Source organism: Solanum lycopersicum, chromosome 5 (assembly GCF_036512215.1).
Source record: "Solanum lycopersicum chromosome 5, SLM_r2.1".
Taxonomy (NCBI): Eukaryota; Viridiplantae; Streptophyta; class Magnoliopsida; order Solanales; family Solanaceae; genus Solanum; species Solanum lycopersicum.
Window position 1 is genome coordinate 2,507,389 of NC_090804.1, and position 19,376 is coordinate 2,526,764.

The window sequence follows — 19,376 nt, forward strand, 5'->3', positions numbered from 1 at the left end:
TGTTTTTTTCCTTAATTGGCAATTAGTATTATATTTTCAAGATAAAATTAGAGAGGTTCACTTGAAACTTGGCATTTTTTGTGTGAACGATAACTTGTATATTGATATGTTTTTTTTATAATAATCTTGATGTTAGGGACAGTTTTCCGCATTATCTCGAGTAGTTTCAGGGGATATCTATCATCTCTCATTACCAATAGATATCAAGTAACTCTGTCCATTAAGGTTATGACAGATGGAAAGAATCACTCTAATATTTCTGGTCTATGCTGAATTTTAAACCTAAGATCTTAAGATTCTCAATCACTTTATTGACTACTAAACCACTCATTCGATGCTTGTAAGTTGATATGTTTACGTTAGGTTTTATGCTTTTTAGGAGTCTTTTAATAGCGTGTTTGACGAAGATACTTATTCAGATCAGCTATAATTTGATAAGTGCATCTTATCCAATAATTTTGAAAAAAGTACTTTGATTCAGTTTGTGTTTAACTAAATTATTGAAAAGTATTTTTATTAGTAATTTATATTTCACTAATATTTTCAAGATGTATTTTTACGCATGTCATAATTCAACGAGTAGCATTATTACTAATTTATAAGTACTTATTTTTTCGCTTAAAGTTTGATCAAGTATTTTTTGTATTTAAAATATTTAATCAAACAAACTATTAACGACCCTTATACTAATAGGGATTACAAAAGAATTCTAATTATTTCTTTTTTTCAGTTAAGTTATAATTCGTTTATATAATTTTATCATCCCAATCCATTCATTTCTCATCTATTATTTTTTGTAAATTAAAGGTGTTGCTTTAATTTGTAAAGCAATTATTATTAGTCCAACTATGTGGGAGCTAGAGACATTAGATATTTTAGCTGTAAAGCAATTATTCATGCACAATCAATAATGTATTATTTTTGCCTAAATTGCTTTATATCTCTTTATTTATGAAGATAATTTATTGATGATTTGATTTGTTATATCAAAAACTAAATAACATGTATTTCATAATTTTAAAGAAGATATAATTTGTTCACAAAAATACTCTCCAGTCATTATAACAAAAATAATCATTAATTGTCGTTAAATATGTATTTTTAGCGGCAATTGACACTCTTTGTATATGTCCATAAAATATTTAGCAACATTGGTTCTAATGATACTTAACTAATGCCGGTAAAGACTTTCGCACTCTTTATCAATGTCAATATTTAATGCCGCCAAAAATTATTTTTGTTGTAGTGTAGAAAAATAACATCATAGACTTCAAGGGTGTTTCTGTCAGTTTCATTATTTTATTTTGGGATAACTAATCCTGATACCATTACTCTGCTCTATGACGGTGATAACTTATTTCAGGAGTGTATAGTTGAAAAATTCAGCATAATTTAAATGGTTTTTAGTGTCTAATCTCAATGTTGAACTCAAATTTGTTTTGATACGAGAATTGAATGCCTCAAGGGAAAAACATAAGAAATTTGTTCGATTGATAGAAGATTGATCCCAACCCGTCAATGAAATAGGGCTACTAGTGTTCAGTCTTGATTGATTCCGAAAAAATGCGAACCAAGTAAAACTAGTTTCAAATTGAACAAGGCCAACCCTAAGTTAAACAAATTCCAAAATTGGGCCAACTAGAACAAAGCCTCTTACACCATTGACCCAACAACACCAAAATTTATTGGGAAAAAAAGAGGATAAAATATTTGCCAAGTCACCAAAACCTAAGGTCCATTTTGGATTTAGGGAAATCAATTAATATCCATCCAAAACACACACAAAAACCATCAAACACTCCTTAGATTTTTTTTTTCAACACAAAAATGACCACTTTCACAAATCCTACAACTTTGTTCCATCCAAAAACCAAAATAACCAAAACTCATCACACACAATGCAAGACACTACCCAAAATCCAATCTAACTTATCAACTAATGAACAAAACTTCTCATGTAGACGCAAACTCATCGCGACTTTTCTAGTCACTCCATTGACACTAGGCCTACAATTCACCCCTTTAGCATTAGCTGAAAATTGGGGCGTTCGATCATTCTTAAGAGAACATTTCTTTGAGCCTGGATTGTCCCCTGAAGATGCAGTAGCACGAATTCGTCAAACAGCAGATGGACTACATAGTATTAAAGAGATGTTGGAGACTAACTCATGGAGGTATGTATTGTTTTATATACGACTTAAATCAGCTTATCTTAAACAGGACGTGAAGAATGCCTTATCCAGGGTGCCTGAAAGTCGAAAAGAGTCTTATATTAAAACTGTCAATGAGCTTACTGATAACATGGCTGAGGTAACTAACTGTCCTTATTTTCCCTGTTCAGAATTTTTCGAGGTTCTATTCAGTGTTATGGATATTTCTATGTATTTTCTTCGTCTGCAGTTTGATTACTACATTCGAACACCAAAGGTATATGAATCTCGTGTATTCTATGAGAAGACGTTGAAATCAATTGATGAATTGGTGGGATTACTTGCATAATAATATCATCAGGCTCAAAGGTGAGTGAATGTTGTAGCAGAAAAATCGCGTTGGTTTAACAAATAAACTGATCGAAAAACGTTGAAATTATATACAATTTTATGTTCATTTATAAGCTTGGTCTGCGAGTTGATGAAATTGGAATCAAGATTACATACGAGTTTATGAGAGAATAACTATTAGTTGAATAAACGTGATATTTGAAGATGAAAACATTGAAGTAAGGAGGAAATCTTTTCATTATGTGATACAACTGATGAAAATCTTGATACAATGAAATGCAACTGATGAAACTAACATTTACAAACACAATACACACACAAAGGCTAGCAATTGCTAGTGTAGCCAACATCTTCAGCGCCTTGATAAAGCGATAGATGACAAAATTATAAGTATAACCATCAAGGCCATTGCACCAAAAGAACCGATAAGGGATCCAGCAGAACGTTGACAGAAATCTGTATACTGTTGGCATATCGAAAACCAGTTAGTTGAAGTGTTGCCATTGTGTGCCAAATACACAATCGCGGCTGCTGCTGATGCTCCAGATGTGAGGAAAACCAGCATTATCTTCAAAAGTTTTCGCAAAGTATAAAAGATATCAGTACAACATCATAACAAAGTACTAAATATGAAAACTTTAGCAGAAATCTAATGTATTACCGCGTCTAGAACAATGAGCAAAACTCTGCTCTTTCCTGCTCTACTTCTGATAATGTGAAAGATTGAAATAGTGATAGAAAGTGCAAGATATACACAAACTATAGAATTCGAAACCACGAAGAACCTTCAATCAGAATAAGCAAAACAAAAAAATGTGTTAGTTAACCTTTATACTGTTCTATTTCATGTAATAATATGTTTGCAGTTTTGCTTACTTGAACGAGTCGATATCATCATACTGAGCTTCAAAATTTACAATCTGTGTACTGAATGGAAGTGCTTGATCTGCAGTACCCATTGCCACAGCACTTGCTAAGGTTCCAACAAGTGCAACGATACGTAAAACAAGATCAAATACAGAGATTCCTCTGTTCACTCCATGAACTCTTTTGGCCTTTGATCCCTCTCCAGTTTCAATTGATACTGCCTTCATTTTTTCCTTTTAGCTCAAACTTTGAAACTAGAATGAAATTTTGTTGTTATGATTTGTATGTCAAGTGTGATGCGAATTTATACTAACAAGTGAACCAAATCATGTAACAGAGTTACAAATAGTATTAGGTTTTGATGACACATAATTAGTTGTTGCTTTTGCTTATTTAATCAATGAAATGTACAACTTTCTGGTTCATGATATTCCATAAAGTAGTTAAGTCTTGCATTAACTTGCTACACTTTTTACCTGCTCTACTTTCTTCCTAACATGTATTTTGAAAATGTATTTTTTCTCGAGAAAATGTATCATTATATACGAGAAATCGCGATATTAAAACAGCACACGACACGTTGCAATCCATTTGAGAAGGGTAGTATGTATGCATACGTCACTTTTAACTTTATGGAATTGAGAGGTTGTTCCCGATAAAAACTTCAACATTCTTTGTCCTATCTTTTTTTTCTTTTTTAATGTTTTGCAAACACACTTTATGATCATTGATTTATTATATTAGGTCAATTGATAATATACTAATAACAATGGTTATGGTCCTAAATGGTTTTTTGGATTAGGCACAAAGTTCTACTTGAACATAAGAATCAAACATGAGAAATTAGAATACTAGAAAGTAAAATAATGAATAGGTTGACTTTTTGATTAACAATGAGAAATAAAATAAAGAACAAGTTTATGGAGTAGGTCAAAATCTATCCAAAAAAAAGTTGTGAAACGTGTAATTTCATTTTTTCAATTCAAAATTTTAACAAAAAATTATTCCTTGGAAAAAGAAAATACTTATTTTCATTTATATTTTGACTATTCCTTGCATCATAATATAATAAAGATCAACAATCTAAATTTCAGACGTTGCTTTCGATATCGTTAGCATGTCCACCACCAATATCTTCGTCTTTCCAAATACATAGCAGATCTTGATTCATCGATAGTAAAACCAATGGAAATCAAATGAATGACCTTAACGATCGGTTTAGTAATAGGCACTCAAAAAATAAGAAATGAACACGAATTACTTAACTACCAACTATTGGTTATAACCTTATTAGTTCTTACACTTTAAATACATAATTTATTTGTAATTTAATTTAATTATAATATTTTAATATAATACAGATTTCTCTTTTTTGGTAATTATATAAGAGGGTTTAAATGCTTTTGAACAATAGAGATATCATAACGGGTGTAAATGTGTAATGTAGGATTTTTTTTTTTTAATGATACAAGAGGTGCAAGTATTTGATATTAAAGTTCTATAATGTTTTAAAAATTTACGTATTTTTCTTGAATTCTATATTGATTCAGACTACATATATCACATGAATTAGAATACAAAGGATATACCACTTTGGAAATGATAGATAAGCTATGAGAAGTCTAGAGGATTTCTGAATGTGATCAAGAATGATGCAATCAATGTGTGCAAGACAGACATTACTGAATAATTAAAGAAATTATTAAGAAGATCTTTTGATATATTATAGGGGGGAAAATAAAGATAGTATGCATGCAGATAACTTTCGTCATATTTTTGGGATATTATTGGTGTCTTTATCGTTCAAAAACTAGAGCATATATGTCCTCACTCTAACGGAAGACTACATAGGGACACGCGACACAATCTTATCCGTCAATCTGATATTTAATAAATGTCGGGTCGATGAATAAGATTATGACACGTTTATGTTCGTTAATATAAAGGATATATATAACATAAATATATACCATTTTCGATAGTTTGATGGTATATTTATCTTTTTTTTTCTTATTTTATATGAAACCCCACGTGATAAGCCGCATGTTACGAGAGTCAAATTTTTTTTAGACCCCTTACATAACAAGTATGTGTTTGTGAGCTAGTTGTGATCATTATTTCAAATCAATTGGTTCATGTTGCTCTTATAAAAATAAAAATAAAAGCAACTTGTGTCAAAGATATTTAGAGAATTTAAATACTAGGCATGAAAAATAATTTGGTAAAGTTTATACTAGGTAGCCATCTTTAGGGTAGCTAGTTGAAATATAAATGGTATATTTTGCAGCTTATATTTCAAATTTTTGGAAACGAAAGTGAATATAAATTGTTCTTTATTGCATTTGTAGTTTGTATTTCAAATTTGAGCATACTAAGAGTAGATTTGTGTGTTAAATTATGGATTATATTGTTGAAAATTGAAAAATAAGTGCCATGAGAAAAATGGTTGAACTAAAATCATTTGTGGTTAATTTGTAACTTTAGGTATAAATTCTTGCAACATCATCACGAATCGAAATTATTTCGATAGACTTTCAAAATTTTATAAATTTAGAGTGTGATTCAAACAACAACAAATAATAATAGCAATAATAATATATTCAGTATAATCTCATAAAGTGAGGAAGGTAAATTCTATGCAAACATTGTTACTGTTTTGGAGGTAGAGAAAGTTATTTTCAGTAAATTCTCGGCTCAAAGAAAAAGTAGACCAAAGTAGTATAAAGAAGAAATAACAAAAATAGAACAAGTCCCGACAAAATGTTAAAGACAATATGTCAAATCATCCTAAACGGTAGTCATAACAAAATAAAACAACAATGAAAAATGTAAAAAAACCCACTAATAATAACTAAAATCAAAGGACAAGAAACTAGAAGAGTAATACCACAATTAATAGGACAACTAATAGTATAGAAGAATAAGTGAGACAACAATGTACACTACCTAACCAAATTCGTCCTTCTATCGTAGGTGATGTCCTCGATAAGCTAAAGTTGCATCATGGCATGTCAAATCACGTCTCCTTCATAATTCTTTTGTCTACTTATACTCTCTTGAAAATATTCATAGTCGAACTCTCACACTTTTATACTGAGATATCCGTGCATCTCCTCTTCATATGCTCATTTTATGTATCTTCTGTTGAAAATATATGTAGTCGACCTCTCACACTTCTATACTGAGATATCCGTGCATCTCCTCTTCATATACTCATTTCACGTATCTTCTCTTCTATTGACGTCACTCCTAGTTATTTTGTACCAGTTCTCCTAGTTATATATCCACATATCCTTGTATCCTTATCAGCATCCTCATTCTCACAACTTTAATCTTCTGATTGCGAAAGTTCTTAACTAGTCTAACACTTTACGCCGTCCGTCTAACCTGAGTTAAACAGTGGCCCCCACATAGCACTTTTCCCACAAAAACAATGAAAAAGCCCAAAAATGCCCCAGGCCCACAATATGAAAAGGCCCATATTCTCTGGTGCAATGAAAACGCAACCTTTTGTTTTCTTTTTATTTTTCTTCTTTCATTTTACAGTTTATTTTGCTTCGTCTTTCGTTCTGTTCCATATTTCTGGTAACTCATCGGTTTCATCCACCTTCACTTCAGATTCCAGGTAACCCTTCTTCTTCATCATCATTTTCCCATATCGGAAAACTGATTTTCTTGGATTTTTGGGTTCTATTTTTGTTGTATTTTTTTAAAAGGTGGCGATTTTCAATAGTTATTTCATGTTCTTGTGCTATCAAGTTCGATTCTTTTTTGTGATTTTTTCCTCATTTTTAGGTTTATCATATGTTAATCTACTATTTGCGTTCTGGGTATCAATGGGATTTTAGTATTGATCCAAATTCGGCACTGTTCTGGTGATTGATTTGGTGTTTAAATTGATTTGAATTGCTGAATCTGTGTGTTTATTTGATATTTCGTGAACTGGGAATTGATAGTTCTGTGTTTAACCTTCTTTGTGTTCTTTTGCATGTTTAAGCTGTACTAGAATTGATATCTTGTAATGAAAATGATTGACGAGTTTTCATTTCCAGTCGAATTTCGGGGATTGAGGATCGGGGATGGGGATGGATATAGTGAGCTAAGGGTCTATCAGAAACCTTCTCTTGCTATCTCGATGAGGTAGGGGTAGGGGTGAGGTGTGTTTACACTCTATCTTCTTTAGACCCCACTCGTGAGATTACACTAGTTAACTTCTTATTGTTGTTGTTGTTGTTGTTGGGGAAGGGGATGGGGAAAATTGAACCAGCATACATTTGGAGTGGCTGATTGATTCAGAGGGGTATTGCTGTAATATTTGGTGGAAATTCAATGTTTCAATCAACTGCGGAAGTTTGTTGTTTTTGTATGATATGGCTTATGTATCGAACTAGAAGATGTACATTATAGAGTAATAGGAGTATCTAATGTTTTTCCATCTTTAGATGTGTGATTCTTCATTTTTAGGGATTCTTTGAGGGTATAGTTTATTGTGTGTGTTGACTAAGTGGAGTGAATGTCCGTCAATACTGTGATAAGTGTATGCGGACTGCAATCTGTTTCAGTGATCTATGGATTTTAGAATTCTGTGTTCGAGGTCCTTGATGTTATATGAATGTTTTATGTTATCCAGGGACAGTGAATTGTCATGTCTAACGTTGAATTTTATTCGTAACTAAGATTACATATGCCATAATTCATGATTAGTTGATTGTTTCATTTACTTGTATCCTTAGTCTGTTTACGGTTGTTTTCTGATATGTAGATCAATTGGAACTCTTTGCGATCAGTTTAATTTTAAGATAATACCTTAAATTCAAAATCTAACTGGAAGATGCCCTATATTTTGGATTTTCTTGTTATTGTATCCATTGAAATGTTTTCAAGCGAAGGTTTCTTGGTCAGGAAAATCAGGTGTGTATCTTAACTTAGCTATGAGTGATACCAAACCAGATATATTTTTGCAGAAACAAGCACTCAAAATGTCGAACCCTTCAGATGAAAGTGGCAAGGAACCAAACCTTGGTAATGATCCTCCTAAAGGTGAAGTAAATGATGCCCTTCCTGCAGAAGATCCAAAGGGTGCAGAAGAAGAAAGCCAAGATCCATCTCTAGCGGTACATGTTTTCATATGCATCATTTACTCAAAGCTTTTGCAGTGCTAGTGAATGATGAAGCATATGTTGAAGTGATACAGATTAGGGAATACATTTTTATACTGAAGGTTTTCCTAAAAAATCCCTATATACTCAGTTCTTTTGTTTGCGCTCAAAGTTCTAGAATATTAATCAATGATGGAGCATACATTAAAATGATAGGGATTAGCGAATAAATTTTTGCACCAAAATTTCTTCTAGAAATAGTCCCTATGTACTTCCATTTGCAGCTCAAATCTTTAAAAATGCCAGTCACCATATACTTAGTTTCTTTTTCTGTGCCATATAACCATGTGAATGAGATTTCATTCACAGGACTGGTATCCATTCTATAAGTGTATAAGCCATAAGGGGGTACTTGAGGTAGAGACTGTAAGTTGATGGAAGTGTTATGGAAAATGACCTAAATATACTGCAACTACACGAAACATTTACTGTACTTCTGCCAATTTTTCTTGAGATTTGGGACATAATTCTTTTCCTCCTTGCATATATCCAGGAGCAGGAGGAACTAATGAAGAAAAAATATGGTGGATTAGTGAAAAAGAAACCTCCATTGATAACTAAGGTGATTATTTTCGGTTGTTACTTCAACTCTTTGGCATCTCAAATTATTTTCCTCTATGTGTTTTGAGTTTTACTTCAACTCTTGTACTCGTTGAATTTTCAATCAACCTCTTTAACATTTGCCAGGACCATGAACGTGCTTTTTTCGATTCTGCAGACTGGGCACTAGGAAAGGTACTCAGTTTTAGTGTAACTTTGGCTGTTTCAATCTTTAACTAAAGTTTGATGTTGATGTTTGAGCATCTTTTACCATGTTTTCATTTTCTATCATATTGCAGCAAGGGGGACACAAGGCCAAAACACCTGCTGAGGCACTTCGCCCGAAATTGGAGGTGCATTACCTTATTACTCTGAGAAACACATTTCCAATTTCTATAGTTGCTTGTAATGGCTTACTTTTTTTTTCAACTATTTGTTTTGGAGAAGTTGTATCTTCCTTTTATTTATTCAAACTAAATCCTGAAGCATACATACATAAGGAAGTTAAGTGTGAAGTTGCCACATGTTCAATGTTTATTCGATTATCACAAGAAGAGTGCATCGCTTATGTGTTCTTTGATAACAGCCGACACCACATCAGCAACTTCGTACTCGTCTCTCAGCTTCTAAACTGACAGATACTGGTGAAGGTATGTACCTAAAAGCTATTCCTGTAGTGTGATCATACTGGAAGCAAATCTCAACCCCTTTGTCTCTTTCCTTCTCCATTTAAAATCTGGCAAGCAGATGGTAGCAACAACGATCTTGACCAGCTAGATGATGAGCAGAGCGGAATACCAGCAGCGGATGGTGAGAATAAGTCTTAGATCAGAGGCAGCTGGACCAAAACATTCTTGAGCATCCTCATCAAAGTTCCCTGCTGAATTGAACTGAAAGTGGTGTTGTAAATCAGGCTAGCTACTTATATAGAGGTAAAAAAGAAGAATAATTGCTCATGTGGCGAATTTTTGTACTGAGATTAGATTTGTTGTCCTATACTGAGCTGATTTCCTTGCATAAAATTCAGAAAACTTCCTTGTCTGGCTGTGCTATGATATATTGTACCTTTTTGGTGGTAAAAGTTCTACATTGATCCATGCTATAATGAAATGTTGAAGACATACACTATGCAATATTAATGTCTTTTCCTTTTGGTACATTGTACTGTACTAATCTCCATACAAACTAGATTTGTTAAAATTTACAAAGTCAATTTAAATCAAGTTAAGATGTCTAAATATGCATTTAAGTTAAAGTATGTATGTGTCCAACTCGAGGCGTATTACTCGAATCGAAAAATAATGCAAAACGATGATTACTTTCTAGCAACTTTTTTTTTCTTCTCGTGATGATACTTTTACCATTGTTTAATGTACATTTTGTGTTAACAATCAAACATTATGCTTGTTAACCATCAATCTAAAAGAAGCAACATGATATTGTCACCTATATTGCTACCCAACATACACAATGAGAATTAACTCAACAAAACCATATATATTAAAAATGAAATATTCTAATTATGAATTCCACAAAACAAAACCATATATATTAAAAATGAAATATTCTTAACATGAACTCAACAAAACCAGTATATTTACATATGAATCCTGTTGGGACCAAATAGAAATGACAATATTTTAACGCCTTCTTATTTCCAGGAATAAGTCGCTTCAATGAACTCTATTGCATCGACGCTTTGAATGGACCATTCAAAGGCCACAGTAAAGAGTAACTATGCTCAGCCGTCCACAAACGACCAGCTTTCAAAGTACAGTGCAGAACTCTTATCAAACAGCACAGAGCAAAGAGAATCCATTCTCAAATAATGAAATAACACATATGTAGACATGGAACCCCCCCTTCATGAAGCGCTCCAAAGGGCAAAAAGCAATTGGCAATGCACGTTATAGAGCTTTCTTTCCTCCTGAAATGTTTTGACAGTAGGATGTATATGTTCCTACCAAAATAATGTATCCTCTCACGGTGTAAGAAATAACATTTGCAAGAAAGAGAAGTACTTACCTTTGGAATTTATCATAAGAACTAAATTTTCTATCAATCCTGCAGAATCGATCACATAAAATGATCAGACATCAAGCAGTGACCAACACCATCATTTCCTAAAGGCCAAAGGAACGCCGTCATTTCCTTGAGGCCAAGGGAGCATGAATATTAACAAGATAAGACACAGGTTTACCACATATAGCAAAGCTCTGAAATTATATTCGTGCCTACTCAACTATCGGAAAAGCAATTCTCAATCCCAAGTACGTCCTACACTAGAGAAGCAAGAGAAGAAAATTAAACACTGCTCAAGTAGAAATCTGCCTTCTTAGTGTATACCATAGCATGCAAACGTGAATGTGAATTTTGATCATAATTAGCTATTGATTGATCTCTTAAAAGCTCTGTGCTAGCAACTAACAGAAGGGGTTTCGTTCACGAGGATAGAACCCAATAGCAGGAATCATGTCATATACAAGATCACTAACTGAAAAGCTGTCAAGAAAACATGACATTTTTACCTCCTGAAATGCAGAAACCTGACTTTCTTGAACTTTTGTTCAATTACTGGAAAGCTGTCGAGAAAACATGAAAAAAATCGATGCAAGAGAAAGCAACAGAGTTTCAATCCTGTAGCATAACTGGTCAACAGTAAAAGTGACACCACTACGTCACAAAGGTACTTAAGAACACAAACAAACAAACACAAAGTAAAGAAGAACCACCATATCAAACTGTCATGACTTAGTCTGCTACACAATACTGCTAAAGCAAAGGTATTTTGGGTACAAAAGGCCTTCAATGACTAAGAGGTGTTGTTTCATTACAATATATATTCTGGTAACACCTAAGAAACAGAAATACTAGGGCAAGGATGGCCACAAGTTTCTCTATCTTGCTCGTCTGGTCCTCTGTTCTTAGGCTGGAGGCTTCGTCAATAGGGTCGGGCAATGGTCTGGAACAGGCATCGGAGATGATAGCTGTTTAGATGGCAAGTGTGAAAAGGCAAAGTAAAAGAAAGAGCATTAGAGATGCAATACAGGCTTCAGGCTAGTCAAAGTTATCAAAAGGAAGATGTGCTTGAGGCTATACTGAAGTACAGAACAGAGATGCCCATTAATTTATGTATAAGACCAAAAAAAGGTGAAATTCTGTACCTCCGGCTGCTAATAACCCTCTACACCCTAGTATCCATAAGATTTTCCATAGGCAGAAGGATTATGGCTGGAAACCCTGGAAAGATTAGAACAAGTAAATAACAAAACCTTTTTTACAGTAAATGAAAGAGACTGTAACTATAGGCGGGAAACATAGCCTTAATTCAAAGTGTGTAGTCAGATAATGTTTTACCCTGAACTACTAGGTCGCCCAGAGGAATAAACGCCATATGGTGCATAATTGCCTCCATTACCAACCTGAAAAATATGAATTCAGTCTACTTGCTGACATATTTTGTTTGCTATACAAGGATAGCAGCAAAATAGATGGAAAAATACAGAAACCATCAATTAGAATATGAACAACAGGACAAGATGATTTGATTTTACCTGTAAAAATGAGATAACATAAAACTAACTTCTAAGAGATGAACACTGAGTATTTACCTGTGAGCCACCATAACTATCCCTTGGAGACAAATCACTGTAATCATGTCCACCTGAATAAGATGAATAACCATGCCGACGTGATCGATTATCACGGTTACCATATCTTGAGCCATCTGGCACGCTTGCAGGCATGGGGGCATAAGAAAGGCCAGGAGAAAATGCAGGAAAAGATCCCTCCATCTCAAATGCATTGGCCCTCAACCGCATAAGTACTTGCAATAACGCATTGGCAGCAACATTAGCATCTCCAGTAATCTGAAGGAGAAAAACACAATACCATGACATAAGAATTTCAGCATAGGGAGTACACTAAAACCAAACATCACACCCGCAACCTACAAGAAATGAGCATTAAACAAACCAACTGATACAATATTACACGAGGACAAAAATAGAAACCTGTTTACCTGCACCATCTCGTCATCTACGGATGCCACTTTTGGATGATTTTCCTTCGAAAGAACGCGGATGCTTGCCCTTGTGGAATTCCGCATCTCAGTGATAATGGAACCACCTTTACCAATAAGGCATCCAACTCGTGAACTAGGTACAAGCAGGCGAGTCGTAAGAATAGCATCACCGGATTCTTTTTCAGTTTTCTCACTACTTCTTGGTTGCAAACGCATTGTTGCATCGATGGTAGGGGATTGATCTTCAAATGTCTGCGATCACAATTGGATAAGCAACAAACGCTACAGATAAGCATTCTCAGTCCTAGCAATCAAATAATGAATTCAATAACCAAGAAGTGTTCCTCACCTCCTTTGCTGATACAAATATAATGCAATCATCTCCCTCAGCCGCAGCACTATCGACTTTAATAGATGCACCTGATTCCTGTCTTAGCTGTTTGATAACTCCTCCACCTTTGCCAATTACAGCTCCTACATTCTCAATTGGACAAACCAAACGAACTGCAAACTCCTTTACAGAAGACGATCTACTTCTACCATCACTTTTGTAACTTGCGTAAGGACCCATCAATGATGTCACACCCATGACTTGGCTACCAGCATGAGGATTCACAAGTCCAGCACCAGACCTATATATGCTGGGTGACGACAGCAACTGATGTTGGGACCTTGATGGATTATCATGGAGGCGTGCTGCTACTTGATAAAGTGCTCTCTTAACAACTGCAACTTCACCGGTTATCTGAAAATAAAAGAAGAATCTCTTTAACACATCATTTATATTTTCATGTAACCAGATATACATATCATTAAAAGTGAAGGCATAGCGAGGAATTTGCAAATAAAACTTGAATACAGCAGTTGCTCGCTCAACGATTGATTGTCTATTTCTTTCATTATTCCTAGTCAGCGTTTTTGGTACCATCAAGTTTCGCAAATAGATGCCCTACAAAATGGATATAGCTAACAGATAAAAAAAAACTGCTTTTAAACCAAACCAATCTTGTTAGAAGCCCTTCAGGATTAGATGGGGTACTCCTTTTATGTCTTCTAATTTTTAGAAATATTTCTCAGATGTAACCCCACTTCCTTTGTGCTAATTTATTTATAAAATGTACTTTGCCTTCTCAAAAAAGGAACCATATGAATCATGTTTGAGTTTCTGCTCACGCAGTTTTATACTCCATACTAATCAACTACCCCTCAATCTCAAACTAGTCAGTCAATGCATGAATCCTTTATAAGAATTCTGCTCGATGAACTCATTTTACTCCAATATACTGATCTTCTAAGGTAAATTAGGAGTTTTCTAAAACTGAAGATTTTTGCAAAACTCACACGTATACACTGACATACAATCCATGCAACATATTCCCCATTTAAATTCATCTTAGGCCAACAGGAAATCTAGAATCTAATCGAAAAGTTTGGAAGTAACATATTGATAAATTGGTTGACAAGCTAAACCAGGCAATCAGCCAGCATAGGAACAAGCCTCTTCATTGCAAGAGGCACCAAGGCTGGAAAATGTAAAAAAAAAACTCATGTTTTTTAATCAAGCTCGAAAATCTCATATCTAGCTACCTATTATATTTTGTGAAGCAACTTCCTTTTTTTATATGACATGGTGTCTACGCCAGCTTGCACTGATCGCAACAATTCCACCAGGTACAAAATCAAATACGATCAGGGAAAGTGCTCGCACTTAAAATTCTGATGAAATTACATCAGGTAAACTAAACCATACATGCCTGAAAGTACTCTAGAGTAAATGCATAATGAATGCTTCTACTTATCTAAAGAACTAAGAGATAACACAGAATTACGGTAAACATAAACTATACTCGGAAGTATTGTGAGCAGGACCCTGCTACTACCTGGAGAAGCTCATCCGAGTTTAGAGCACAAGGGGGCAAGTGCTCACTGCTTAACACCCGAATCTGCGCACCTGTTTCACTTCGTAAATTCTGGATCACTTGTCCAGCATTCCCTATCACACAACCTATCTGATCTGATGGGACAATCATCCTTACAGTAATCTGATGATCCTCCAGATCTTCGTCCATACGCAGCTCTTCAGCAAGGACTCTGTCATGCACCCTAAATAGAGCATCTTGAGCAGGTGAAATCAGGTCACCAGTATCTTCAGAGATATTAGTTTCTTCACTTCCACTATAAATAGTTACAACACGCTCCTCGCAGCCAGGTATGGTCTCACTAATCCTAATCTTTGAATTAGTTTCAGTCCTCAATTGTTTTGCAATGTCCCCACCAACTCCAATGATACTTCCAATTTTTCCTGTGGGGCATAAATAACGAAAAACAGTATCCTCTGGTCCAATGGAATTTGATTCCTTCTCATCAGTTGGAGTCCTCCTCTTACTTCCATCACTCCTGGAATAGTCGGATTCCGATTGCATTCTCTTACCGTAGTTATTCCTCTGGCCTGCCATGTCAAGGAGCTGAATGTGCCACCCTACAAACCAAATACTCAGCATCAACTTGGATCAGAAACAAACTAACTCATGAAGTGTTATTTACGTAGAATGAATGTCATGAGGTGGAACATACAAACAACATAACCTAGAAATAAGGCACAATTCGAAGTAGTGCAAATAACATTAAATGCAATATCAATTTCCCAGTAAAGCAATATTGCTTCACTCAGTAACCATAAGACCAAGTAAAGGCTTTACCAACCAACCAAGGAAGTTGTGACACAAAATCACAGAAAAAAATCCAAAATGATTGAAGACCCTGTTTTCTCTAGCAGTCCAGATTTTCCTTTAAAGTGATCAACCTGACAACCTCAAATCAAGAAGCAATTTTCACTCACCCAAGACTTCTATTTTCTTTTAAAACTTACCAATGACAAAATACCCAACAACTCTCAAGGGTCTGAGCCAGGTAGGAAAGAAAAATTACACTATCAATACAGGATTAAGATTATCTTTTTTATATACACAATAGATGTTGAATCTACTTTGCTTCCTAATTCTTAAAGCTCTTGCAATCACCCAAGCAACAAATTGCAAGTTCACACACATACAAATTAAATGTTTGAGATTAAAGACCCTCTCTTACTGCAATAAAATCCCTAGCACTACATAATTTACTTCAAAGCAATCAACTTTACAAAAAAAAAAAGACACACTAGCAATTTTCGGACACACCATATTTCTCCTCCTTTTAACACAGAAAACCAAATTCATGATTGAAATTGAATACCCTCGTAGAAATACAATCTCTACCACTCCATAATTCCCATCAAACTAGCCAACTGTACCAAAAAAAAAAAGCCCCCAAAATAAAAAAACTTCAGTTCTTCACTACACTTCTCCAGAATCAAAAGAACAAAAAAAGCAACCAAAAAAAAAACATAAAGGTCTCACCTTTTGTTTGACTAGTAAACCTGTATCACTGCCAAGATTTGAGAAAAGGGTAAAGGATTAATCTTGTTACATGTTTCAGATTAAAGACCCTCTCTTACTGCAATAAAACCCTAGGTCTACATAATTTTCTTCAAAGCAATCAACTTTACAAACAAAAAAAAACAGACACAGAAGCAATTTTCACACACACCATAATTCTCCTCTTTTTTACACAGAAAACCAAATTCATGATTAAAATTGAATACCCTTGAAGGAATACAATCTCTCACTCCACAATTCCCATCAAAGTAGCCAACTTCACCAAAAAAAACAAATCCAGATACAATTTAAGCACCCAAAATAAAAAAACTTCAGTTCTTCCTATACTTCTCTAGAATCAAAAGAACAAAAACAGCAACCAAAAAAAAAAAAAAAAGGTCTCACCTTTTGTTTGTCTAGCAAACCTGTATCACTGCCAAGATTAGAAAAAAGGGTAAATGATTAATCTTGTTAATTTTGCATAAAAAGCACAAAATAATCTATAAACACAAAAAAAATGGAGAGAGAGAAAACAAGAACATTACAGTGTTCTGTGAAAGCAGAAATCCGTGGGTCTGTTGTGTTCAAAGTACTAAATACTGCTGAAAATATAAAGAAATTTGCCAAATGAGGGAAGCTTCTAGGGTTTGGCTGTAAAAAGTTTTTTGACCATGGATGGTCTTACTAGAAGTGTTGTACCTAAGGCCCTAATGAGGCCTAACAATGATATACATAAATCATTATACACTAGAGAAAATATTAGCCCATCACCATCAAAAAGATTTTGTAACAAAGTAAAATATTTGAATAAGTTATCAATTTCTAGTATATTTTATGTTTTTGGTTAATCATGGATAATCAGTATTTACAGCGTAAAGAGCATTTCAGAGAAATCATAACTGATATGTTAGTTATTTCGAGTCTGAGAATCAATAAGAAAAATAACACGCTAGTTACTGATTTGCTGAATTAAACTACTGAACTTTCGAACTTTTCTAGAGTATTTTACTTGTTTGATTATTTCAAGGATGAGTTTATGTGTTTGTGCAATGCTCTGTTTTTTACATTTACTTCATTGAATTGCTTGCGATTTCTTGTCTTTCATGTGCAGTGGATCCTTGCCCTCCGAAAATTGTTGCTAGTCGACTTCTTTATGAATTGTCTTCAATGTCGCGCTTTCATCCAACTTAAATGAGGTTGCACACACTACTTCTGCATTCAATGTGTCCATCTTCCTAACTCTTCTTGCACTGTTGTTGTTCATCTGCATTTCAAAAATAGATGTCGCTGAGATTCCGCTTTACAGACAACATGTTAAATCGTCCACTGAAATATGCAGCTTGTTCATTTTCTCTTTTGTCAACGATCTATCTTAGGTTGTCAGTTATAATATGAATCTTTATGTATACAATAGAATCAAGCTCGATACCAGATCGAATCCTTTACTCTCTCAAAGGTCTCCATTGAGATGTAATAACTTTCCCTGAATATTCAGTCACTCTCAATTAAAAGTATAATTCATCTCTATACCAATCAATCATGCTCTGTTTTCATATAATTAAACTTCCTCCGCTACCAATTACAATTTGTTTGAGGGATACGAGTCCATATATCATCACTATTTTTCATATAAATACCATGTGTCCATTTAATCCAAAACATACCTTATTTGCAATGAAAGTTGTCAAATTAGATTTCCCACGACTGATTTGATTGTTTAATAATTCTCCCTATAATTTGAAATTTTATACTTGGTTTCAATTTGGATACACCTACATGTATATTTTTGCTACAAATATATATTAAATTAGGGAGAGAGACAGAAAAAATCAACATATACAAGTAAATCACACTAGATACATGTATATGGACACTAGATACAAATATCTTGGATATCATATTTATGGAGTGAAACAAGTAAGAAAAGAGAGTGGTGAGCGAGATAGGAGAATGACGAGTAAGAGAGTCAGATACATGTGAATCCACTTGAATATAATGTATATAGAATAAATTACAAATAATTTTGACCACATGTATATGAGATACATGATTATTGACACACCAGTGACGTGTATTTGAAGTCCAAAATTTGATAGATTTGTTATATTATAAATTAGTATGAATCTAAATAATTAACTTCTAAGTTAGGGTGATTTCAATAAATTACCCTTAAATATTAAACAATCATTACCAAAATTATATTTTGTAACAAAGTCTTTTTTTACTTTTTATGTGTTCAAGCATTTATGTATAGTGAGAGACAGATTTAAATTTTTTAATATTTGTATTGATGAGAGATAATATATATCTCGTTGAATTAATTAAGGTATGAGAAAATAAGAAATGGATAAAAATTTTGAAGACGGCGGTGCACTATTTTTATGTTAACAGAAATGACAAAAGATTTTCTATGACGAACAAGGGATGATATCGTGTTGGACTTGCCTACGATATCGTATATATAATTAAGGGAAAATTATTGACAAACTAATAAATCAAATTAAATGTTATAACCACACTATGATTTAATTGTGTTGTGTAGCAAACTGTTTGTCAGTCGTCTCTCTCCCACAAACTCTCGCTCGTCACTCTCCCTCTCTCTCGCTTCATCTCACTTTTATACAAACACAAATGTATAAAATGCGTTTGTATTTTTATAAAGCGAGAAAAAATTGTATATATACATATATTTTCGTTTCCCTCTCTCCCCTCTCCCATATCTCGCTCGCCACCCTCATCTCCATCGCTTATACAAACAGAAACGAAATATATAAATTGTGTTTCTATTTGTACAAAGCAGAGAAAATTATATATACACATGCAAATATATACATCATCGTCCTATACACTTATAATTATACAATATATATAT

General features: G+C 33.9%; 4 protein-coding genes across 16 annotated transcripts; 2 read left to right on the top strand and 2 right to left on the bottom strand.

Moving 5' to 3' along the window:
* Window positions 1-1,762: 1,762 nt before the first annotated feature.
* On the top strand, window positions 1,763-3,791 carry LOC101245163 (photosynthetic NDH subunit of lumenal location 2, chloroplastic). 3 transcript variants are annotated; one of them, XM_004238765.5, is made up of 4 exons: window positions 1,763-2,174; window positions 2,244-2,310; window positions 2,401-2,519; window positions 3,454-3,791. In XM_004238765.5, exons 1-3 carry the CDS (start codon window positions 1,828-1,830, stop codon window positions 2,497-2,499), a joined length of 513 nt encoding a protein of 170 aa, XP_004238813.1. In that variant the 5' UTR covers window positions 1,763-1,827; the 3' UTR covers window positions 2,500-2,519; window positions 3,454-3,791. The 3 variants fall into 3 exon arrangements, with proteins under 3 accessions (XP_004238813.1, XP_069153848.1, XP_010320690.1); XM_010322388.4 differs by having other exon boundaries at window positions 1,787-2,310; XM_069297747.1 differs by lacking the exon at window positions 3,454-3,791 and having other exon boundaries at window positions 1,786-2,310; window positions 2,401-2,614.
* LOC101244870 (casparian strip membrane protein 2) lies at window positions 2,715-3,595 on the bottom strand. Its single transcript, XM_004238763.4, has 3 exons — window positions 3,378-3,595; window positions 3,163-3,286; window positions 2,715-3,069 (listed from the first exon to the last, which is right to left on the bottom strand). The coding sequence occupies exons 1-3, from the start codon at window positions 3,593-3,595 to the stop codon at window positions 2,854-2,856; spliced, it is 558 nt and encodes a 185-aa protein (XP_004238811.1). The 3' UTR covers window positions 2,715-2,853.
* A 3,085-nt stretch (window positions 3,792-6,876) lies between the features above and the next one.
* Window positions 6,877-10,224, top strand: LOC101245646 (uncharacterized). The gene is made up of 7 exons (XM_010322389.4): window positions 6,877-6,993; window positions 8,271-8,482; window positions 9,021-9,089; window positions 9,215-9,262; window positions 9,367-9,420; window positions 9,654-9,717; window positions 9,815-10,224. The coding sequence occupies exons 2-7, from the start codon at window positions 8,300-8,302 to the stop codon at window positions 9,892-9,894; spliced, it is 498 nt and encodes a 165-aa protein (XP_010320691.1). The 5' UTR covers window positions 6,877-6,993; window positions 8,271-8,299; the 3' UTR covers window positions 9,895-10,224.
* Window positions 10,225-10,594: 370 nt separating this feature from the next.
* Window positions 10,595-17,232, bottom strand: LOC101245943 (KH domain-containing protein At4g18375). Of its 11 annotated transcripts, none has more exons than XR_011221066.1 (11): window positions 17,050-17,232; window positions 16,910-16,937; window positions 16,487-16,514; window positions 14,972-15,570; window positions 13,441-13,836; window positions 13,089-13,343; window positions 12,679-12,936; window positions 12,425-12,489; window positions 12,232-12,307; window positions 11,093-11,131; window positions 10,595-10,994 (listed from the first exon to the last, which is right to left on the bottom strand). XR_011221066.1 is itself a non-coding variant. In XM_069297748.1 (10 exons), the coding sequence occupies exons 4-9, from the start codon at window positions 15,545-15,547 to the stop codon at window positions 12,259-12,261; spliced, it is 1,599 nt and encodes a 532-aa protein (XP_069153849.1). In that variant the 5' UTR covers window positions 15,548-15,570; window positions 16,487-16,514; window positions 16,910-16,937; window positions 17,050-17,232; the 3' UTR covers window positions 10,595-12,054; window positions 12,232-12,258. The 11 variants fall into 11 exon arrangements, 4 of the variants coding, with proteins under 4 accessions (XP_069153849.1, XP_010320692.1, XP_010320693.1 ...); XR_011221067.1 differs by having other exon boundaries at window positions 11,093-11,190; XR_741340.4 differs by lacking the exon at window positions 16,487-16,514.
* Window positions 17,233-19,376: the final 2,144 nt, after the last annotated feature.

Coding starts and splice junctions, on each gene's coding strand:
- LOC101244870 (XM_004238763.4), bottom strand. CDS start 3,595: ATGAAGGCAGTATCAATTGAAACTGGAGAGGGATCAAAGGCCAAAAGA. Junction 3,287..3,377: donor GATGATATCGACTCGTTCAA/GTAAGCAAAACT, acceptor TTCTGATTGAAG/GTTCTTCGTGGTTTCGAATT. Junction 3,070..3,162: donor TGCTCATTGTTCTAGACGCG/GTAATACATTAG, acceptor AAACTTTTGAAG/ATAATGCTGGTTTTCCTCAC.
- LOC101245163 (XM_069297747.1), top strand. CDS start 1,828: ATGACCACTTTCACAAATCCTACAACTTTGTTCCATCCAAAAACCAAA. Junction 2,311..2,400: donor TTACTGATAACATGGCTGAG/GTAACTAACTGT, acceptor CTTCGTCTGCAG/TTTGATTACTACATTCGAAC.
- LOC101245943 (XM_010322390.4), bottom strand. CDS start 15,547: ATGGCAGGCCAGAGGAATAACTACGGTAAGAGAATGCAATCGGAATCC. Junction 13,837..14,971: donor ACTCGGATGAGCTTCTCCAG/GTAGTAGCAGGG, acceptor TTTTATTTTCAG/ATAACCGGTGAAGTTGCAGT. Junction 12,490..12,678: donor ATAGTTATGGTGGCTCACAG/GTAAATACTCAG, acceptor CATATTTTTCAG/GTTGGTAATGGAGGCAATTA.
- LOC101245646 (XM_010322389.4), top strand. CDS start 8,300: ATGAGTGATACCAAACCAGATATATTTTTGCAGAAACAAGCACTCAAA. Junction 9,421..9,653: donor CACTTCGCCCGAAATTGGAG/GTGCATTACCTT, acceptor CTTTGATAACAG/CCGACACCACATCAGCAACT. Junction 9,718..9,814: donor ACTGACAGATACTGGTGAAG/GTATGTACCTAA, acceptor TCTGGCAAGCAG/ATGGTAGCAACAACGATCTT.